At 43.6% G+C, this 23,723-nt stretch overlaps 1 protein-coding gene across 3 annotated transcripts; it reads left to right on the forward strand.

Annotated features, from left to right (window-relative positions):
• The first annotated feature begins 67 nt into the window (after positions 1-67).
• LOC310670091 (cullin-associated NEDD8-dissociated protein 1-like) lies at positions 68-23,723 on the forward strand. 3 transcript variants are annotated; one of them, XM_083424684.1, is made up of 16 exons: positions 68-282; positions 1,919-2,109; positions 6,037-6,180; positions 6,670-6,824; positions 8,148-8,271; positions 8,625-8,881; positions 9,632-9,737; positions 10,646-10,794; positions 11,634-11,926; positions 13,475-13,616; positions 14,272-15,777; positions 17,697-17,792; positions 19,919-20,088; positions 20,854-21,018; positions 21,581-21,688; positions 22,579-23,723. In XM_083424684.1, exons 2-16 carry the CDS (start codon positions 2,042-2,044, stop codon positions 22,804-22,806), a joined length of 3,711 nt encoding a protein of 1,236 aa, XP_083280810.1. In that variant the 5' UTR covers positions 68-282; positions 1,919-2,041; the 3' UTR covers positions 22,807-23,723. The 3 variants fall into 3 exon arrangements, with proteins under 3 accessions (XP_083280810.1, XP_083280809.1, XP_083280811.1); XM_083424683.1 differs by lacking the exon at positions 68-282 and having other exon boundaries at positions 1,717-2,109; XM_083424685.1 differs by lacking the exon at positions 68-282 and having other exon boundaries at positions 1,790-2,109; positions 6,670-6,891; positions 7,661-8,271.

The following is a 23,723-nucleotide window of genomic DNA, read 5'->3' on the forward strand; positions in this document are numbered from 1 at the left end:
AGGACTTTTTGGCAATAGAAAAACTCTCAAATCTCTGGGTCTGGATGGCATCCACTGGAGAGAACTCAACAGTCAGATTGCTGATCTTTTTGCCAGAAAATAAATATAAAATTTGTCAGCCCCACACCTGCGGACTGGAAAGCAGGGAGATCTGAGATTACCAGCCAATTAGCTTAATATATGTTGTGAGAAAACTGGTGGAGAGTATCATTAAAGATGTAACTACCAAGCATATAGAAGAACAAGTGCTGCAGAAGCAGAATCCGCATGGGTTCTGCAAGGGTAAGTCCTGCCTCACAAAACTTTAAGAAAGTTGTTTGACAGTGTCAACAAGCATATAGATAGAGATGATCCTATCAACATGGTGTACTTAGACTTTCAAAAAGCTTTTGATAAAGTACCTCACCAAAGACTCTACAGACTGTCATCTGAACACAAGTTCTCTTATTCTGAAAACAGTCTTTTCATATTTTTTCCAAATTCATATTATATATTGCTTCCCATAGAAATGTAAATTTATTCCTACAAAATACTAAAGTTACACTGAACAGTTTTGTGTACTGTAAGCTGTATCGTATGTGGAAAGTTGAGCCCACAAATCAGCAAAAAAGTAGCAGTTACTTAATGTTCATTTCAAAGAGTAGAGTGGTTTATTTGTTTGCAATCATTAAATATTTTCAGTTTGTTACCTGCAATGAGAAAGTTTTGAAAGCTCTGGAAAAGCATGTTCTTTGGGCAGGGGTATGTACAGTACCTGACGCCAGGTAAGTAGATTCTAGATACAAGTTAAAACAGTCACAGAGCTAGTGTAAGTTGCCACTAGAAAATCGGTTTGTGGCTATTGGTCTTACATGCACTTACTCATCTGTACAACAGAAATAAAAATGGCTTACCAAGAAAGGTTATGTGGGAGGGCAAGAGGACCCAGCAATACTTTCCCATTGAAATCCCTGTTGGCAATCTGGTCCTATGCAGAGTTCTGCTACAAAAGCCAGTTTGTTTCAGTAGGTTTAGCTATGCCAAAATTTTCAGGGGATTGGTTTGTAAGTAATTTATAAATAAACCGCTTCCATAGGAACATAGGAAGCTGCCATACACCGAGTCAGGCCATTAGTTCATCTGGATTAGTATTGTTGACACTGCCTGGCAGCGACTCTTCAGGGTTTCAGGTAGGAAGCCTATCCAGCCCTACCTGGAGATGCTGAGGACTGAACTTGGGACCTCCTGCATGCCAAAGCAGATGCCCTGTCATGTGCTGCAACCCTTCTCCTTTTCCATACTATTTCACTTAAAGAATTTTATATTTATTCCTTCAGAGATCTCAGCTTGCATGTAGCTGGGTTTTTTAAAAAAAAACAATATTGCATATTATTTCTTCTTCAATTTAGAAAGCGCTGTGCAGACAGTGAGTAGCTGTGCCTGTTCTTCCATTTGGGGGAACAGTTGATTAATTTCTAGAGAGAAGTTGATATTCAAGACAAGCCCACCCCCATGTCAGCTATTAATTTCAGCTGACCCCACCATGCACCCAGCACGGAGGGGGTGATTTATCGCTGGTGCTTCTTTCATTGCAAGAAGATGCAGGATGTTAGCAAACACCTGCAGTCCCACTGCAGTAATATAGCAGAGCATCCTCTGGAATGGGGTGAAAAGACGCGCAGCAGCTGCTGCGTTCTCTTCCCCCCTCTCCTGTAACTTGAGAGGCTGCGGATATCTGCCAGTAGGTGGCGCCCTCGGCCCAGCCGTAGCCCCGACTATAGGCTATATATATCCTATGATAACAGTGCAGGGGCTCAGCTTTTCCAGCGACTTCTAACCAGGGGAGGGGGTAGGAGAGGGAGGAAAAAGAGAGAGAGAGAGAGGAAAAACACTACCCCCGTCTCACGGTGTCCCTCCTGTCGCCATATTCTCCATGCAGATCTCCAGCAGAAGGAACCCCTTCTTAGGGCAGCAAGAAACTTCAACTCCTTCCTGAACACCTATATAATATTTTAAAACAGGCTGCACAGAAGAGATCGTCTTCCAAGGCCAGCTGTCCAAGATGACTAACATATCCTATCACATCTCCAACCTTTTGGAGAAGATGACATCCACCGACAAAGATTTTAGGTAGGACCCGAGCTTTGGTAGCGTTTGGTGCATATAATATTCTGCGTGGGTGCATGTTGTAAAGTCATGTTTTGAGGTTTCGTATGTTGTTGGCTTTTTGGATTGCACACACGTGTGTGTGTGTTTGCGTGTTTGCTTGCAAACCTTTTAGAGGGAGGGGGTTGTGGGAGAGGGGGAGGTTTTTTAAAAATACCTACGCCTGAAAAAGGACACCCTTCTAAAGGGGATGATATGAAGTAAGGAGATTCACTGGCTGTAGTCAGTGCAATATCGCCCCTCCCCCCTATACCATGGGGCCTTTAGTGTGTGCTGTATCTATAGACAGGGCTAATAAGACGGATATGAAACGTACTGCAGGCTTCCAGGGTTGAGAAGGAGAATACTACCGTCCTAAAATTTCTCACTGGGTAGCTGATGTTATGATAACCTTTTATGTTCCTCCTCCTAGACCGAGGTAGAGATGCACTGCTGCTAGACAGCTGCAGTGGGCCATGGTGGGAGTGGGTGGGGAATCTTCCTAATCAGCTGTTACCGTTTGGGAGACGATTGGTCGCCTTCAGTGCATCTTTAAAGAAAAACAAATCTGATCTCGCAAAGCTGGGGAATAATAGCCAACTAAGCCCTGGTGTTTGGAGGAAACCAAACTGAAGTTCAGTTGTATCTGGAAGAAGACGCATTCAAGTCTTTGCAAGCAGCCGCTGAAAAGGGGCTGTAGGTTACGGCTGCATAGGATGTATATTTGAAGGATTCACTATACAGTATGACTAAGTAAGAGGAGTGGGTGGGAAATCAGCCACCAAATGTGTAAAAGAGGATTTGTAGCTCTGCTCTCCAGAGTATGGGGCTAATAGAGTTGCACATTCCCAAGAGGGAAGGAAGGAAGGAAATCCCTTTGGTTTCCATGGAATGTGTGGCCTAAATTGGTCTAAATCCAAGCACTAGGATTCTGGTTAGGGTTACCTGTACTTGAGGAATGCAAAAAAAAATTACGTTCTGTGTTCAAAATTGTGAGGAGGAATCAGGGTATCTATCGTGTGCTTGATGTGCCAACGGTATTGGGCTGGTATGGTGTCTCATCACCTTCTAATACCAGTGTGATTTATACTTGACTACTGTACTCATGAATAGAATTTGATTACAGTGGTACCTCAGGTTAAGTACTTAATTCATTCTGGAGGTCCGTTCTTAACCTGAAACTGTTCTTAACCTGAAGCACCACTTTAGTTAATGGAGCCTCCCGCTGCCGCCGCGCCGCTGGAGCCCGATTTCTGTTCTTATCCTGAAGCAAAGTTCTTAACCCGAGGTACTATTTCTGGGTTAGCGGAGTCTGTAACATGAAGCGCCTGTAACCTGAAGCGTATGTAACCCGAGGTACCACTGTATATTTGGGGGAATGATATTGAAATATGTTTACATTTCAGTGTGGTGATGGCCTAGTGAATAAACATAATTGTTTATACAGTACACTATTTTACTGTGTGTATAATATGTGTTGAAAATAAAGTATTCCTGTAAACACATGGGAGGAAGCTCTATTGAATCCACTGGGGCTGACTTCTGAGACAGCATGCCTCCAATTGCACTGTGAATTTATTAAAGGCCCTGAACCAGTTGTACTCATTTTTCAGTGTCTCAATTATATGCCTGAGTTGTGTATTTTGAAAGCTTACTATTTTAACCTTATTTCTGGTGGTTACATATAACTGAGAGTTCAGCTCTTTTGAGATTCCAGTTTTAAGCAGAAGTCCTTTTTTAAAAAAGTCTTCAGAAGGAATACTGTAGTTATTAAATATTTTAGATAAAACCTTAATGGGATAATTAACTCCAAACAAGTTTTTTTTAAAGTTATTATATTCTGATCTTAAATGAATATATTCTGAACAAAGCCCAACTGATTTCAGTGGAACTTGCTTCCGAGTAGGTGTGTCTAGGTGGCAGCTTTAAGGCATAAACTTGTGAGGTTCTGTGATTAGTCCATGTGTGATGAGAATGAAGATAATGACTTCTACTCTGATAGAACATCCCACTCTGAGGCATTAGGAGCAGGCCAAGGGCATCACATTGGCACAGCAGTGAGGGTTGGGTGATCTCATTAATGCCACATGTGGAGTCACTATACTCAAGTGAGGTGTGGGCCTAGGTATAGCTATAAGGTTTGCAGCAACCACAAAAAACCGGTATATTGATGCTGACCTACAGCACAATCCTAACTATGTCTATTCAGAAGTAAATCCTATTGAATTCAATGGAATGTACTCCCTGGTAAGAGTATATAAAATTTCAGCCTTATATACCTACTTTTTGAAGATCCTACCTGTGTGGCTTGCAGCTAACACAGTGGATAATATCGTGGTTGGTGACTAGTTTCATAATGGTGGTGGTGAGGCAGCTGCAGGACTAATGTTGGAGCAATAGGCCAAATGCATTTATGTTTCTACATACTGCATACTTCTTTGGCTCTGTCTGCCCTTACCAGGAAGTATGTGTAGGAAGAGCTCCTCTTATTTCCTCTTCTCTTTCCCCACTTCCCTGTTCATGTTTTTGCAACAGCAACAAAGGGGGAAAGAACTAGGTAGGAGAGGTTGATTGGGGCTTTGTATATTTTCATATACAGTACATTTCAAATAACTCTAGGTTCATAAGGAAGCCTTTTTCATTTCCATTTATTCCATCTCTTCTCCCCAAAGTTGATTTAGACAGTGCTACTTTTCTAGAAAAAGAAGTGCTGGAACTGATCTCCTGTGAACTCTGGCTGGGGAAAAAAGCCCTGGATATAGATATGGAAGAGAGTAAAAAATGCAGAGAAGGCAATAGAGAGAAGTTTAGACTGTGGCACACATCTGCTGTGAGGAATTCACAAGTCAGGCTTGGCCTATGAATGGTGATAACGCCTTACCTGTAACACCACAGGTTTTTAGTAAACACCTTGTGGGTGCCATTGAAATGGTCAGCTCTTTGGTGTGCCTAGGTCTGCTTCCTGTACGCTACTTGTTCACCTTTATATATGGAGCGTTTGCAAATAATGCCTTTCTGTGAGTTTTCACCCTATCCCCAAATATGTAGAAAATCCTGTCCCAATTCTCAAGGCTAATCCCTCACTGAAAGCTTTGAAGTCCTTCGCATCTGATTTTGCCAAATATTAACAGCTTCCCCTGCCCTGTCCAAATTATGTGCTAATGATTCTCAAGCAAAGATAAATGGTACATTAAGAATGGCTGTTTAGGGCTGGAGATTATGCAGCATTGGGAGCTGCACTTTGTACATGATCCCGGAGAAATGATGTTTTGCAATAGGTAGTAGTATCTCTAGGGAAGTGCCAATATTAAACACTGAGGTGTGGACCAAGCTTTGTTTCTGTGTAGCACTGCCTCTTCCAGCACCAGTTGATAAAGTGCTGGCTTTGTGTCTGGCATAGCACTTTGGTATAAGCTTAACATTCTCTAATTGTAAACCATGCACTTGAGAATAGATGGGAAGATACATATAACTAATTCAGCTAGTGAAGGCTCTCAGAGCTGCTTCACACTTTGGTGCAACAGATGGACTATGCCATTGTCCCATTGGTGTTTTGCTGCTGTAAATACTTACCGTAAGTCATGCACATCTCTCCATTCATTCAGTATGTGCAGAATTAAACGTGGTTGTGTTGGGAAGATTGAGGTTTTTTAAAATAAAAAAATGGTTTAAGCTAAGTAAATCCTTTGCTTCCATATGCCTGGTTATCTTTAGTTAAGGGGATTCTGTATATTGATTTAACTAGTAGGCAAGCTATGGATTAGTTACTGTTGGTAAAGGTTTGTTCTTCCTTGCACCCCAGCTCTATGGATTTTAATCTTCCATTCTGCTGTCAACCCTTTTAAAATGGAACTGCTTGCGCCAATCAATACAACCTATTGCTGATATGTGTGTGTGTGTCCCCCACCCCAGGTTTATGGCTACCAATGACCTGATGATGGAACTGCAGAAAGATTCCATAAAGCTAGACGAAGACAGTGAGAAAAAGGTTGTGAAAATGCTTCTAAAATTACTTGAAGACAAAAACGGGGAGGTTCAAAACCTGGCTGTCAAATGGTAAGACCCCTCTACATAAGCTACAGCAGTACTTGAGTTTTTAACGTAAAACTGCTAAGTAATCCATAGGAGGCTTGGACAGGTTTTGCGTAGGCTATGTCGTCTTGTATTTTGCTTTTCACCCTGTATGAAATCTTGCTGTTTCACACAATGTAGGTTCAGTTTCTGGTTTGTGGCTTTGCCTGCTGATCCTGTCCACAGACACAACCCTTGAGGGGATTATGGATGATCCTACAGCATATGTGTGTGCATATTTGCTTGTACTTTTTTTTTTTTTGCTTGACTTGCCATCTCCCAGTATTGCCTTGTGAAAGATGCCCCTGGTATAAGGCAAGTTCCTATGTTTGCTCCCATGAGTACAGTATTTCCTTTATAGCTGTCATCTTCCAAGCCTTGTCTACAGAAGATTTCTATTGGGAACAACTTCATTTCATGTGTGATACCTCTTACCTCTTTCTTCCTTGCCACCCCCTCACCCTGACATTGCAGTTTGGGCCCTTTGGTGAGCAAAGTGAAAGAATATCAGGTGGAAACAATTGTTGATACACTGTGTACAAACATGTTATCGGATAAGGAACAGCTCCGGGACATCTCCAGTATTGGGCTGAAGACGGTCATTTCTGAGTTGCCTCCTCCATCTACAGGTAAAACGCACAAAACCAAAACCAAAACTCTCCTATTTGAAGTTTTGTAAAATTCCTTTTCCAAACTGTCAGGGCTGGCTCCGGGTCCCAGCTCACCAAGGACCAACGCTAGCCGGTAGTAACATATCAAAGTCTTTATTGAAGAATAGTTTCCATTTCAAAGCCTCAGCGTCCCAGCTCTACATCTGGACTCTAGACTGGCGAAGCTCCGTCTGAGTCTCCGCCCCCTGCGCACCAGTTTAAGACTCTAATCTTACTCCACCTCTTCCTTCTCTCTCTCTTCCTCTGGGTCCTACTACCCCCTGGGGTCTCCTCCCTCCTGGACTCTTCTGAGGCAGACGTTGACCCCTCTGACTCCTCCCCCTCTCTTCGGCGGGCTTTAGGACCTGGCTCCCTACCCGGGCTGCCCACCTTGCCGCCCTCCTGTACATTTGAACTTGGCGCGCGCGCGCGTTTAACTTTCCTGATGACCGTTTCCTCGCTCCCTGACGAGGGTGTGGTCCCTCCTGCCTCCCGTTCTCCCGCTGCCCGCGCGCCCCCTGATCCCGATGCCTGGGACTCCTCCCCCCTACTGCGCTCTGGGGGGGACGCTGGTCCGGATTTCCAGCTGCTACTCTCTGAGTCCCCTCTGGCCCCTTCTTCTCGAGGTGCCCCCCTGGGCACTCCCCTTGCCCTGACTATGGGGGCCCCTTTCTGTGAATCTTCCGAGTCACTGGAGAGACTCAGAGACCTCGGACTGCTGTCCTCGCTGACATTTCCTTCGGACTCTTCCCCCTCGCTCTCCACTTCCTCCCTCTCCTGTGACTCTGCTCCTGAACCCCTGACACAAACGCTAGAAGCTATTAAACAGAAATGCATTCATGTCCTGAGTGGAAAGGGTTTATTTTACTTTTAAAGCTAGAAATGAAATTGTTGAAAATTACACCGGGACTTAATGCAAATCTTACCACTCTGACTAAAAATTGTTGCAGTCGAAGGGAGATAATCTACATTTGAAGCATTGCTAGATTTCCTTGTTCTTTTTCAAACCCCTTAATTCCCCTCTTTTGTTGACCATTCCGGGTCGCCCAACCACAGCCACAGTGTCGTTTCTCCTGGCAGATCAAGAGGAGCAGATGACTACAAAGGTTGCCAGGTTTCTAGGTGGGGCAATCAGAATAAGGTCCACTATCTGACTGCAAATTCAGGAAGCTAAACTGTGTTTTATATAATCGACTTTTATTTTGTTCTGTGTATATTGTAATTTTTTTTGTTGCTATGGCTGATGCAAATAGAGTTTCATTCATTCACCCCTTAATTCTGGTTTTCTCCCCACCCTAATAGGTTCCACTATGACAGCCAACGTATGCAAAAAAATCACAGCCCAGCTTACTGGAGCCATTGGAAAGCAAGAAGATGTCTCTGTGCAGCTTGAAGCTCTTGACATCTTGTCAGATATTTTGAGCAGGTATAAAGAAAATGTTTCAAACAGTTGTGTAGTAGGTTGCGTCTGCAGCAGCTTTCTAGAGATGAAGAGCACAGAAACATTATTATGCTTTACTACGTGTGTTATTTCCCTGGCACCAAGCGAATGACACATTAGAGAAAAATCAGTTCAGGCAGTATCCATAACTTGGTTTTAATGAACTTGTTCTTAAAAACTGTGTTGATAGGAAAATATGTGAATTCTGTTCCTCATTTTGTTGTAGAGAGGTGTAGAGAAGTGCCGGCAAGTTGTTTCTTCATGGCGTTTATGTGGCCGCTATTTGGCGAGGAATGATGCTGACATGAGTCTCTTGTGTCTCTTGCCCATGGCTGCAGGTTAGGGGGGACTCTGTATTCCTTCCATTCCTCAATCCTGAACTGCCTCCTTCCTCAGCTGACAAGTCCCAGGTTGGCCGTGCGCAAAAGGGCCATCATTGCCCTTGGCCACTTGGTTTTGACTTGCAATGGGAACATCTTTGCAGAGCTTATGGAGCACCTCTTAGCAGAGCTGAAGAGAAACAACTCCACATCTACCACCAGAACATATATCCAGTGTATTGCTGGAATCAGCAGGCAGGCTGGGCACCGCATAGGTAAGTCTTGTTTTGCGAAGGCTTTGCCACTTGTGACTGCTGTTACCCAAGTGGATTTCTATGCCTATATTTCCCCCTTAGCTCTTGGTTTCATTCTTCTAGTGAGGTGGGATTTTTACCTGAGCCTATTTTGAACTCCTGAATGAATATCTTGGGGATCTAGTTGTACTACCATAACATCTTTTCCTGCTGTAGCAACTTGTGAGTATGTTACAGCATAAGCAGGAGCTAAAGGCAGTTTTTATTGCTTGGGTAAGCTAAGAACCTTTTATACTAGGATCAATGGGGCTGGAAGAAGCCCAGGTGTATGAGAGCCCAGCTTTCTGGCCTAAGCAGGCCACTAGCAAATAATAGGAGTGAAGAAAGTGTCAAAGATATATACAGAACAGATCAATTCAGATGGCTCCAGCAAATGAGCTGGGAAAATGCTCTATATGGATAATTGTAAGCAATAAAAAAAATTCAGCGGGTGATTTAAACTGAGGATGAAGGAGATATTCTCACTGCGGTTGCTACTGTTTTCTTGGATTTATGTGGTCCCAGATCTATTGATTTCTAACATGCAAACTGCTATTGGACTGCTGTCACTGGATAAAGGCTCCCTTTCATGTTGTAGAGATAGTTATGCAATATGATATGTCTGAAAAACTGATGATATTTCAGATTTTACTTCCAGCACTATCAGGAGTGACTACTCACTAGGCTTGGGAAATTTTATGTTTAATGGTTCACTCCTTCGCTGTCTTCTAGGAGACTATCTGGAAAAGATGATCCCCTTAATTGTTCAGTACTGCAACGTTGAGGATGATGAGCTGAGGGAATATTGCTTCCAAGCCTTTGAGTCTTTTGTGAGAAGGTTTGTGTATGTTTATCATGGTCTGGTTTTCCGTGACACGCAAAGTTCAGCATGCAATGTTGCTTTGTGTATTTTTTTTGGGGGGGGGGGCGTTGTGAAGGGTCTGCTTTCCAATAAGCTGCTATCCAGAAATCTGTGCTGTCTGGTTAAGGCAAATGTGTTTCAGGAGCCCTCCAGTGATATTTTCTAGATGGTTGGCTGGCCCCCTTGCATGCCTGTGTAATGACTTCCTTATGTGACATAACCACACCTGCTGGAAAGGGACTTACCACTGAATGGAGACCTATCAAGTGGGACACATCTGGTGGATCTGGAAATTTTGCAGTGAAGAGTTGCAGTTCTAAAATAATTGAAACTTGAGTCATGTTTCTGTAGCTGAAATCCCCAATAGTTTGTTTTCAGGGAAGATTATAACTTCCTTTTCCTCATTGTTCTAAAGGTTAAATAAAATGAAGAAGAGGGCTTATGCCATTTAAAAAAGACAGGAATAGAGAGAGATTGAATTGGGCATTATGAAAAGAGATCTTGTGCTTTGTATAACTGTTAATCATGGGAAATTTTTACACACTGAACCTCTCCTGTGATCCTGCCTAGAGTGGTCTAGTTGTGGAATTGTATCTGGTCCAGATAACGATTTTATGCAAATATCAGTTTCCAGAATGATTTCAGCAGAACCCTGATTGCATACATACTCCTTTGTGCATGTGAATCTGGCCTTTTTGTTGAAATGAATAAGCAGCGCTTCGAGAGGGTCATATGTGCATGGTGAAGTTTTTGAAACTGATGTCAGGTGTTTCAAGCCTTGGGGGTGCCAGAGACTGTTATTAATTGGTTGTATGGAGAATACTATTTATTGAATTAGGTATTTTATTCCATTTTCATTTGAGCTTTCCTTGCTATTTTCAAAGGTGTCCAAAAGAAATTGGCCCTCACCTTCCTAGCGTGACAGCATTGTGCCTCAAATATATCACTTATGACCCAAACTATAACTATGACAACGAGGAGGAGGATGAAGAAGAAATGATGGAAACTGAAAATGGGGAGGATGAGGAACAAGGTACGGCATGCTTTGGAATCTGATGGTGATATATTCAGAGAAGCCTGGGCTGCACCATCAGTATCCTGAACAGTCCTTTCAAACCTCTGCCTCTTTCCTGAGCCATCCAGCCCAGAGGCTGGCATGGAGAGACTCATCTTTCCATGGTCAGCAGAACATGAAAACAATGTGTTCATCGCTTTAGAAGTAACTGTAAATTAACTCTCCAAAAACATGCCCAAGTTGAATTTTGGAGCATCTGCAAGATGGGTTTAAATGGATCAACTGAACAGAATTATTTTCATTTTTAAGCAGGAGAGGCAGCAAGGCCTGGCTTAGTTATAATCAACGGCCACTTGGTTTCTGTTTCTCAGAAAAGTCCTCCAGTGCCTACTTTTCCCTGCAGTTGTTTGAATGAGAGGGAGAGATAGCAAGCTTCTTTCCATTGTGTTGACTGAGACTGGCTATTTCTCAACTCTCTGTTCCTCCATAGCAGGATCCACTGAGAGGCCAGTCTATCCAGCAGCTAGCAGAAGGAAAGAGAGTGATTCCCCTTCTCTTGTTCTTGCTGGGACATGAAACCAACTTGACCTTTTTCCTTTTACATGTCTTTTCTGTACTGACGTTTGTCCCTCTGTCCCTTTTCCTTGTAATTCTAACTGGACGGAAAACTATATCAAAATCCTATTGTACTGCAGTGTTACGGGAAGATTTGAAGTGATGGTTTATTGTCCCATTGTCCAGCTTGGGTTTCTTTGTTTGAAAAAGAGAAATGGGATGTAGGACCCGTTACACCCTAAAGTAGTCAAGACCTACTTTTCTACTTTCCTAATGCTTGGTTTTCCACTTTTCCTCCTTAGAAAGTGATGATGAGTACAGTGACGATGATGACATTAGCTGGAAAGTTCGCAGATCTGCAGCGAAGTGCCTTGAGGCTATTGTCAGCACCAGGCATGACCTCCTGCAGGATTTCTACAAAACACTCTCACCGGCTTTAATAAGCAGGTTCAAGGAAAGGGAGGAGAATGTTAAAGCAGACATCTTCTGTGCTTATATATCTTTGTTGAAGCAAACGCTGCCCATTCAGAGTTGGTTGCATGCTTCAGATGAGGCAAGCAAGGAGGATATACCTCTCACCATGCTCCAGAACCAGGTGAGTGATGGAGCAGGGAGCCAGGGGCCTGAAGAGATGACCCTGCCTAGCACAGAGATGGGGAACCCGTGACCCTCCAGATTTTGCTGAACTCCTACTCCCATCATTTCTGACCATTGACCATGCTGGCTGGGGCTGATGGGAGCTGGAAGGCCAAAGATTCCTTATCCCTGGCTTAACAAGGTGGTTTCAAAACGCTGAACTTACATTAGACTCACTGGATTGGTTCAAATGGAGCTCCGTTGCCCTTAAGACAACTGATGAGGAACGGCTTGCTCTGATATGACGATCTGGTTCCATAAGTAGGTAGACAGCAGTAACAGGAAGATGCAGCCTACTATTTTGTGGAGGAGCCCTTCCTCTCTGCAGACGCCTTGGAGGAAAGGTGCACTGGTTTAGCATGGTGGGGAGGTCATGGCAGCCATGGTCCAGGTGCAATTTTGATGGGGGGGGGAGTGACCAGGCACCTCCACAGCAGGCGCCTTCATGGGAGCTTGGCTCTGTGTGCTAAGAAGCTGTGCCTGGCCGTAGCTCTGGTCCGGGGTCAGGTCTCACCCGGGAGTGGGGGAGAGCAGGAGAGTTGGCGGCAAGGCTCCAGCCCACCCTCCTCGGCTGTGGCATGCCTTGAGCCTGGCTGAAGCAGCTCCGCTCCTGGGTCAGGTGTGACCAGGGGTGGAGAGCAGGAAGAGAGTCAGTGGCAGTTTCGCCGCCCCTCTCCTCTCCTGAACTGTGGTACATGGGCTCTGCCCCCTGCCTACCTCAGGGATGCACCCCATGCACCCACCCCAGGCGGTGTGGGCATATGCTCTGCCACTTGAAAGGTAATCCGCAGCTTGATTAATAGTGTGCCTAAACATTCACGTAATTGGGTCTTCTGTCAGCTTATGAAAATGTGGTGTGCTGTGAAAATTAAATAAGAAAATAACTCGTCGTCAGCACCCACTGCATTGTTTTCAAAACAATATGATTTCCCTAGCAGCTGTAGCAAAGCAGCTACTATTCTGAAGTGAGGAAAATGTTAGCTGCCATTTGAAAGTTGTGTTTCACTTTCTGAATCCATATCTCAGCTTGATAGCAGTGGGGTCTGTGGCTATTGAGTGCCTGCAGAGATAGGGCATGCACTGATTTGAAATGTACTTGATTGGAATGATCCTACTTTGTAGATCTTGGGGGAACATTCTGGTGGATCTGAAGTTTTAAAAATGGCCCCTGTCCAAAGGTTTGGACACACAGTACACTTGTTGTTGTTGTTTAAAAAACATACCTTTGGAAGAATAGTCCATGTGAAAAACTTTTTATCTGAAAAGAATTGGATCCACTATGTGTTTGCTTTCTGCCCCCCTCTGAGAAGCTCACCCATGTCCACATTGATGAATATTATGAAGAAACAATCCACGACTATAATCTTTCCTGCATAACAGAAACCTTTTGCAAATTGGCTCCCCTTCCCATTCCATACTAAATGATTAATGCCCAGTCTTAGACTTGGATCACTTGCTTCTTTAGCTTCGTGTTGGGTTACTAATGAGTTTCTTTCTAACCTTACAGGTTCCAAACATCGTCAAGGCCTTGCACAAGCAGCTCAAAGAGAAGAGTGTCAAGTCAAGACAGGGGTGCTTCACTCTCCTGACAGAGCTGGCTAATGTTCTTCCTGGTTGCCTTGCAGATCACATACCTGCACTAGTACCTGGTAAAACCTGTCAGGAGGGAGGGGACGTAGCAGGGCAAAAGGTTTTCAGTATAGAATATTTTTCATTCTCAAATGTGATGCACCTAAACCATATGACAGTGGCTTCTTTTACATACATAGCGAACCTTCTGCTCCTTCAGAACAAGTCGGTGGATATTTTACCATTGGCTTTGCAGAAGCCAAGAGCTGGTACTATCTAGTCCTTTAAAAATCCATTTGAACTGCATGGGTTGAGGGTAGATTGCCTTTCTTATCTAAAATTCTCATACAAAGTGGAGGCACACATCACTTCAAGCCAGAGTGTTTGCTCAGAGCTGTCACTGGCATAGACATGGCAGGTGACCAGTTCTGAGGTGAGCTTGTTCCAGCACACCTTTGCTTTAGATAGAGTTGGAGTGTGGTGAGAGAGCAGAGTTACCTGCCCTCCGGGGAGCTATATAGTAGGGGAATGACTTCTGTAAGCTGTTATAAGGCACCCAAAGGGATTTGTACATGAAACAAATTGTGCGGAAGGTGCAAATTATTAAAGAATGCAAATTTATCTGTGACTAAATCCCCACCCTCCCAGTTCTCTTTTGTATGAGTTTAATTCTGTCTGAAGCTAACTTTGTATTCTAAAAATTGAACCAAGCTGACTAATACTTTCTCCAAACAGGCATTGTCTTCTCCCTGACTGATAAATCCAGCTCCTCCAACATGAAGATTGATACTCTGTCTTTTCTTCACGTCGTCCTTTGCAACCACTCCCGGGATGTGTTCCACCCACATGTTAAGGCCCTGTTGCCCCCCGTTGTGATTTGCATAGGGGATCCCTTTTACAAGATCACTTCGGAAGCTCTGCTGGTTACGCAGCAGCTGGTGAAAATCATCCGGCCCCTGGATGTGCCTTGTACGTTTGATGCCAAGCCGTATGTGAGAGACCTCTTCTCTGCTACTCTGAAGAGGTTGAAAGCTGCTGACATTGACCAGGAGGTGAAAGAACGGGCCATCTCTTGCATGGGGCAGATTGTTTGCAACCTTGGAGATTACCTAAGCAGTGATCTCCAGCCAACCTTGAAGATTTTCCTGGAGAGGCTGAGAAACGAAATAACCCGACTGACCACAGTCAAAGCGCTAACTTTAATTGCTAGCTCCCCGCTCAGAATAGACTTGAGGCCCATTCTTGCAGAAGGATTCCCCATTTTGGCTTCCTTCTTGCGAAAGAATCAGCGTGCCTTGAAACTGAGTACCTTGACGGCTCTCGACATCTTGATCAAGAACTACAGCGACAGCCTCAAGCCGGCCATGATTGAATGTGTTCTAGTAGAGCTCCCTGATTTAATCAGTGAGAACGATATGCACGTTTCTCAGGTGGCTATCGTGTTCCTTACAACCTTAGCTAAGGTTTATCCCTCGTCCCTGTCCAAGATCAGCGGTACAGTTCTCTCGGGACTCTTTCAGCTTGTTTACTCGCCTCTGATGCAAGGCGGGGCCCTGAAAGCCATTGTGGACTTCTTCCAAGCGTTGGTTGTAACTAAGACAGTCAACATGAGTTATGCAGAACTGATGAAGCAGCTGACTAGCCCTATTTACACTTCGAGCCCTGGCGGGGCATCTGCAAATTTACATAAGCAGGCCTATCACTCTGTTGCAAAGTGCGTGGCAGCCCTTTCTTCCGTGTGCCCCAAAGAAGCCCCCGGGGTGGTCAACCAGTTCATTCAGGATGTGAAGAATCCCAAGTCCAGCGCCGCTGTCAAAATGTTGGCCTTCCTTTCGCTGGCCGAAATAGGACGCACCACGAACCTCAGCGCTCAGAAGGAGCTCAAAGCCGTGATATTGGATGCGTTCGCTTCGCCCAGCGAAGAGGTGAAATCGGCAGCTTCCTACGCTCTGGGCAACATCAGTGCAGGCAGCCTGAAAGAGTACCTTCCCTTCATGCTCAAAGAGATTGGAGGCCAGCCTAAACGGCAATACTTGCTGCTCCACTCCTTGAAGGAAGTCATCAGCTCCTCTCCGGGAGAGAGCCTGAAACCCTACGTGGAGGACATCTGGGCCCTGCTCTTCAAACACTGCGAATGCACTGAGGAAGGGACCCGCAACGTAGTCGCCGAGTGCCTGGGGAAACTGACCGTGGTGAATCCTTCTCAGCTGCTGCCCAGGTTGAAAAAACAGCTGTCGTCAGGTAACAACGAGGCCAAGCCCAACTGTAGCACTATTGAGATGCTGTCGGCACTAAGGCCCCCGGTGCCTTTCATGACTCCTGTCATTGAGCCAGTGCTGTGGAAGCAAGGGCAGCCCGCTTATGAAGTCAAGTGAAGCCCCCGAGGTGGTGTCTCCATGGGCAGGCCTTAAAGCTGGAACTAGTGGAAAGGCCTCCCTCTCCAGTAGATAAAAGTGATTTTGGTTGGCGTATTTTAGTTAGAGGGATTTATAGATGGCTTAATCAAAGAGCTCTCTGTGCATAATAACCTGGGACATAAAAACAGCTAAAACTCACAAAACTTACTAAAAACTATGCATTTACATTCATTTTCATAATATTGGTGGATGGCTGCTAGATGCTGCAGCAAATTATAATAATTTGTTGGTTGGCTCTTCTGTATATTGATGCGTGTATAGCTTCGGAGGAGAAAAGGCAAGAGAGATATTCCAGCTAGGAGAACAAAATGGGAACAAAAAAGGGTGGGGGAGACTATTCTGGTATTTAGATGACTCTATGAAGAAAAAACTGCAGTATTTGTTTTTAAGAGAAAAAAACTCTTAGGTTTTTATTTAAAAGGGCAAACACTCGTTCTCTTCTACATTTGTACGTTCCTAATGAAACCATATTCTGTAGGGTATTAACAAAGTAGGTTTACTTCAGATGTCTTAACATTTGCCTAACAGAGGGGTGTCAAATATAATGGGCAGTTCTGGGTTAACCACTAGGCCAAGTCACATTAAAAATTATCTGTAATCCCCCCCCCCCCAAAAAAAGTATGTTTATCAGTGTACGCTGCCTTGCTATTTTGTGATACATTATAGAAATACCTCTATACAGTGGTACCTCTGTTTATGAACAGTCCTGTGAACAAACCATTTGGTATACGAACTTCACAAAACCAGAAGTAGTGTTCTGGTTTGCGAACTTTACCTCAGTCTATCAATGGAAGCCGAACGATAGAAAAGCACCAGTGGCGGAAAGTCTCATTAGGGAAAGCATTCCTTGGTTTAAGAACGTATTTGGTTTAAGAACAGACTTTAGGAACGGATTAAGTTCGTAAACCGAGGTACCACTGTATATAAAATAAGCATACTGTGGAAGAGGGCTCCAATTTCATTTGGGCTTGCTATTGTGACAGAATTGTCTGAGTGCAGCTCTGTGGATGACTATCTTTATATAATGGGGGAGCAATTGGCTATATTCCCCATTTCAAGGGGCTTCATCTGGGAGGAAAATTTCTGCATTGCAGAAAATGGGTGTAGGCTCTTATCGCTGTGACTAATGCAGAGGGAGAAATTAAGGAGTCATCACAGAGGTGTGGGCTTCCAGAATGAAATTAAACGGACATTTTATTTTCTTTAAACCAGTGTTGATGTTTGGGAATAAAGCACTGGGAAAGGTTTTTAAAATCCCATTTTAAAGAATACAGTATTACTTTGCCAGGCTAAATGTTCCCAGTAAAATTCTGCTCATACTATTAAGCATTTTTGTTTGTCACTTTACCCTACCCTTTTACTGACAGTGTGCAGCTGCTGCCAGGCTGCATAAAATTTTTATTTCATTAGACCATTAGATGACCACCCTGCTTAAACTGCAGCTGTCTGCCAAGTGGCTTAAGCAGGGAGATGAATGTAAAGTTAGTTATAGTTTTAGTCCTCCAGCTGGTAACATCACTTGAGTACCAAAAAAGGTATGCCATGCACACTTAATATTTCTGTTTGCTGGCTTAGCTTGGATTTCTTTCTCTCTCTCTCTGAGTGTGTGTGTGTGTGTGTGTGTGTGTCTGTGTCTGTGTGTCTTTTGCAGTGGCGGAATCTGAATAGCAATCTTAATAAAATGTTGTTATCTGATCTCTATGCTCCTTCTTAAGACGATTCTTTCCTCTGTTTTGATTGCAGGTTCACCATATGCTCGAAGCACAGTAGTAACTGCAATCAAATTCACCATTTCAGATCATCCACAGCCCATTGATCCCCTTCTTAAAGGATGCATAGGTAAATCTTTGTTTCATACAGAAACCTCCCTGGGTGATCAGAATACCAGGCATTGTTTTGTTACGATAAACCAATACACAGTGGCTGTGCAAGAGGTTTGCTTTAACTGCCTGCAATTCCCATTTACCGGTACTCAAAAATAAATAATCTAGGGGAGTTGTTCTTTAACCACAATCAGTGGAACTGCAAGGCTGAATGCATGTTTTAGAAAGCCCCTTCAATATATTAGCCATTATGCTTTAGAGCAGAGAAAGGATACCGGGATTGAGTTTACGCTTGGTTCCTCTTCGCCTCCCCCCTGGTTTAATGGGGGACTTGAAGAGCACTGATTACATTCCAGGTAGCACACACATGGTGCCAGAGCACAACTCAAAACAACCTGAAGATAGTAGTCCTTTGGTGCTCGTTATGTCGTGGAAATGCTCCTTGTGCAGGAACTTGTTTGTTTCTATACATGGCTTGGTTATTTCTACAGTAATCTATCCACAGATTAAGGATAGGTGAATTTAGTAGTTTTTTGGAGCCACCTCATAGGTAAAGAATTAAGAAAATTTTTTAAAAATCATGGATGGAATCAAAGGTTGTACAAGACGGCTTTTGCTCATACAACAGGACCTTGGCTTTCTCTGCACAGCCCTAAAATCTGCTCTGGAGAGTCCCTTAACTCCTGCAGATCAGACTTTTGAGGGCCCACGAGAAGAGAAAGGCAAAGTCCTGTGGTCTGAGTGGAAGCCAGTTTCAGCTATGCACAGATGTTGCTTTGGACAAAACATCTTATCTGCAGTTCAGTTTATGTGGCGGTTGCTAATTTCAATACTGAATGATCAGGTTTGTCAAAAAGAAATTGCTTGCTGCTATATATTCTGACATTTCTAATACATTTGAGTTCTGTTTCCAGTTTTAATTTTCAGAGAATGAAGGGAAAAGGGAATGGTGTTAATAATAGATGCAGCTAGTCTAGTCACTGCAGGCCTTCTCAACCTTGTGCCCTCCCAATGTTTTTGGATTAGCTGCATGTTGGCTAGGGCTAGTTGTAGTCCAAAATTGTAGTCCAAAACATCTGGAGGGCATCAGGGTTAGAAATATAGAAAAGAGGGTTTAAGGTGGCTTGTTTCTACAATGCAGACACCTTGTTTTCACAGTTTCTGTAGGTGCGACTCAGTTGATGGGGTATCCTGACAAGACAGAAGTACTGTTCTTTGGGGAGAGGGGGCGGGCTGGTGTGGAGGACTCCCTGATCCTGAATGGAGTAACTGTGCCCCTGAAGGACCGGATGCACAGCCTGGGAGTCATTTTGGACTCACAGCTGTCCGTGGAGGCGCAGGTCAATTCTGTGTCCAGGGCAGCTGTTTACCAGCTCCATCTGGTTCGCAGGCTGAGACCCTACCTGCCCGCAGACTGTATTGCCAGAGTGGTGCATGCTCTAGTTATCTCCCGCTTGGACTACTGCAATGCGCTCTATGTGGGGCTACCTTTGAAGGTGACTTGGAAACCACAATTAATCCAGAATGCGGCAGCTAGACTGGTGACTGGGAGTGGCTGCCGAGACCATATAACACCGGTCCTGAAAGATCTTCATTAGCTCCCAGGCCTCGGTCCTGTATACCTGAAGGAGCATTTCCACACCCATCATCCAGCCCGGACACTGAGGTCCAGCACCGAGGGCCTTCTGGTGGTTCCCTCGCTGCGAGAAGTGAGGTTACAGAGAACCAGGCAGAGGGCCTTCTTGGTAGTGGCGCCTGCCCTGTGGAATGCCCTCCCAGCAGATGTCAAGGCAATAAACAACTCTTTTACTTTTAAAAGACAACTGAAGGCGGCCCTGTTTAGGGAAGTTTTTAATGTCTGACGCTGTATTGTTTTTAATATTTGGTTGGAAGCCGCCCAGAGTGGCTGAGGAAACCCAGCCAGATGGACATGGTATAAATAACAAATAATTATTATTATTACTGAGTCTGTCTTTTATGGGGTGAGACTGTTTATTTCATAGTGACGTTCCCATGCTGATCAAAGGTGAACATACTGGATCTTGTGAGAATATTTTCTTTTACATCTGCGACAAGGTGACCAATTGCTGTTTCCCAGCTGGTTTTGAAGTAAAAGCTGCTTTTTGTACTATTACTATGCAGGTGACTTCTTAAAAACACTTCAGGATCCCGACTTGAATGTTCGACGTGTTGCTTTAGCTATGTTTAATTCTGCTGCTCACAACAAACCTACTCTGATCAGAGACCAGCTCAGCACAGTACTGCCCCACCTGTATAATGAAACCAAGATTAGAAGGGAATTGATACGGGAGGTATGGACCCATGTAGATAATATTATCCATTTCAGTTTCATATTGTGATTTGGCTTTTTCCTGCAAAGTGTGTGGATTTATCTGGTTTAACTCCATAGGTTCTGTTTACCTAAAGTCTGCATATATTGCATAAACAGAATACATAGATTGACATTTGGTTTAGCAATTTCACTGTAAAAAAAGAGGAAAATGTGGTTTGGCGTCTAGTTTCATGGACCCTATAGCATTTTAATGCCCTTACGAGTAGCATGAAGTAGCATATGTTTTTCTGACAACTGAAACAGTTCAAACCCCAGCTTACACATTAAAAATGCTTTGCTGATAATGTCTTTGCTTTAATGTCAAAAGTAATTACCAACATAAATAGGCACTAATCAGGATAAGGATAAATGGGCTTTAAATTTTTGTATAGCAGGGGAGTGCAGACATTTGTGATTTTTACCAGGTTAGTTCTGTTCATTTCATCATATATAAATTTTGGCATTCCTTCTAATGATTTATAAAATTCAAGAAATTATGTTCTCCCCATTGTAGTACAACTTTTTAAAAGATTTACAGTGCAATCCTATCAGGACAACTATGTGGTATAGTTCACTGTTCAGGATAAGGACTGTGTCTATTCTGGGGAATATCTGAGGCAGCAGCGGATATAGAAGCCAAATTTAATGTTGTTGACGCTGGTGTCATGCAGATATTGACTACAGGAAAGCTCTTCTCACTTGGAATGACCAGGTATAATAGCATTTCCCCTTTTTCTCTTTTTAGGTAGAAATGGGGCCATTCAAACACACAGTAGATGATGGCCTTGATGTAAGGAAAGCTGCTTTTGAGTGCATGTACACACTTTTGGAAAGCTGCCTTGACCGACTAGACATTTACGAGTACTTGAATCACGTGGAAGATGGCTTGAAAGATCATTATGACATCCGGGTAACTACCTCCTTTTCATTAGCAGCACAGCTTATTTCATCTGCTACTACTTCACTAGGGGCTGTTTGGAGGTTGCTCACCTCCCACGCCATGTAGAGAACAAGGCTGTTTTCTTCCTCCCTGTGCACAAGTGAATGCCTAAACTTGGGTGTTGTTTGAACATGAGCTCTCCTATATATTCCTAAATACTGAAACCCTTTTTAGTGGTTTTGAAACTCAGACAATCAATATTTGGTCATCACTTCTACATAGGAAAGGGAGAGTAGGGAGGAAGTGTTGCTGGCCTGCAACTCACTGCCATTTTTGCGGAGTTTTTAGGAGTAGGGAAACAGCCAAACAATGGAGTTTTGTCATTTGCTTCCCTGGTTTATCATAGAAAAATCCATCATTTTAAAATACAATGGGAACTTTGGTGCAGTGATTCATTTCAGGCTGATGATGGTTGCTTGAACCTGTTGTGTGAAAGTGATCATTAGTTACTGGAAATTCTAGCAGTGAAAATCTTCAGGGGGGAAATAGCTCATGTAGCCTTTTCCTTTTTCTCCCCCACTTTTTTTTTTAGATGCTGACTTTCATTATGCTGGCTCGCCTTTCAACACTCTGTCCTAATGCAGTCCTACAAAGATTAGAGCGACTAGTTGAACCCTTGCGAGCAACTTGCTCTACAAAGGTAATACACCAGGAAAGCTCGAATATTTCATTTCCTTGAGCAGTTTGCTTCCAGGTCTGTTCGATCCCCTGCCTTCCATTCTCAGCCTAGACAGGATACTTACCTTTCATTGCTGTAAGCCAGGGATAGCTAACCCTTGGTCCTCCAGAGGTTGCTGGAATACAATTCCTGTATATCCCAACCTCTAGACCTGCTGGTTGGGACTGATGGGAGTTGGGAGCCCAACATCTGGAGGGTAACCCTGTAAGCCAGTTGTTTTAAACCAGTGTGCTGTGGCACCCTGGGGTGCCTTGAATGATAATCTGGGTGCCACGGGCAATACCGGCCTCTGTCCCTCTTTCCTTCCCTCCCTCCCTCCCTCCCTCCCTCAGATGCCCCATCTCATCTCTGCCTCCCAAAGGCTTGCACAACTGTTTGTTGCAGCAGCCCAGGCTAATAAGCTCCGCAAGCAAATGGTGCCTCTGGGAGGCACTTCTCTTTGGAGTGGGGTGGGGAATTCGGAGACCAGTGGTGACAGTAGCAGCTGCCCAGAAGACACCAAGGAGAGGGGAGAGGCTGAGGGAACACTCCACAAGGAGGGTGTTTGAAAAAGGGTGAGAGGCTGCCAGCTTTGCAAGCAAGTGGTGATGTAATTGGGCTCCTGGGCCCCCCAGTGGTGCTGCAGAAAGAATGCAGTTGGCCAAGGGAGTTGTGGACTCAAAAAGGTTAAAAATCTCTGCTATAAGCCATCGTAAGATCTCTGTGTTTTATTCAGTGCTGCTGTTCCTCTCACACAAAGACTTCTGCTTGCTCAATGCAATTTCTCCAGTTACAGGATTGCTAGTCAGTTTGATTTTTATTTTATTTTCTTCTGCCTGAAGGTCATTTTTAAAATGTCTTATTTTTCTTAGGTAAAAGCTGGCTCTGTAAAACAGGAATTTGAGAAGCAAGATGAACTGAAACGCTCAGCAATGAGGGCAGTAGCTGCCTTATTGACCATCCCTGATGTAGATAAAAGCCCTGTGATGGCAGAATTTTACTCTCAGATCAGAGCAAATCCTGAAATGTCTTCACTTTTTGAAAGCATTCAAAAGGATTCTACTTCATTGTCTGCTGCAGAATTAATGGACTTGAGCTAGAACTCCCAGTTTTCTCCTCCTCCTTACACTCCACTATGCTGAGAGTGGACAATCATATTCTAGAGCTGATTTTAGATGCAGATGTCATTTTAAAAATGACAACTTTCTATATAAACAGGCATGATTTTAGAAACATAAAAATGACAGTAAGGCCTGTTGATATCAATAGGGTAACACCACTTTTAAGATCACTTATTCTTTAGCTCAAATACACAATCATGATTTTTTGCCAAAAGTTGTGCATTGACAATTATATCTCAAATCACTGATGTGGTGGCACTATCATGGAATTTTATAAAAACAGTGATGATAAATGAAGTTATGCTATGCTCAAGCATTAGTCAATGGCTACAAAGATCTCATAATTGCCTCAGTTAGTGACTTTTATGTGTGCTAATTTTACACTGACTTGAGTGACTTTCATAGTAGCAGGTGAACTGAAGTGCTAAACTATGAAAGTAACCCAACTGTCTTCCATGATGGAATGCCTTATGCTTAATATTCGTCTGTTACCACATACCTCTTAAATGCAGCAGCTGGGTATTTACTATTCCCCCCCCCCCATGAGAGCTTGATACCAAAGCATTTATTTTAAAATACAAAAAGTTAGCATGTCACTCCCAAGAACCATTGATCTCTCTGGTATGAAGTATTTAATAATGAAATGGCACCATCTGGTTATAAAAATGCTAACACCAACATACTGCTGTTTAAATCTCACAGTACAGCAGAGAAAATGTTAATTTCGTGCAACCGTGGATTATTAAGCTTCACTTATAGGATTCCCCCCCCCATTTGAGTCAGTCTGTGAATCACTTAAGTGCTCTATTTATAAAACAGGGTGTCACCTTTTTTGTTCTACATGAAACACATCCGATGAAAATAAAGATCATAAATGCATCAGCAGTATTGATTCA

Source organism: Podarcis tiliguerta, assembly GCF_965153285.1.
Source record: "Podarcis tiliguerta genome assembly, chromosome: 2".
Classification (NCBI taxonomy): domain Eukaryota; kingdom Metazoa; phylum Chordata; class Lepidosauria; order Squamata; family Lacertidae; genus Podarcis; species Podarcis tiliguerta.

What these genes read in the sequence shown, in the direction of transcription:
- LOC310670091 (XM_083424684.1), top strand. Translation starts at nt 2,042, where the DNA reads ATGACTAACATATCCTATCACATCTCCAACCTTTTGGAGAAGATGACA. An exon ending in TTTGAGTCTTTTGTGAGAAG is followed by an intron (nt 9,738 to 10,645) that starts GTTTGTGTATGT and finishes CTATTTTCAAAG; the next exon opens with GTGTCCAAAAGAAATTGGCC. An exon ending in GAAGGGAATTGATACGGGAG is followed by an intron (nt 20,089 to 20,853) that starts GTATGGACCCAT and finishes TTCTCTTTTTAG; the next exon opens with GTAGAAATGGGGCCATTCAA.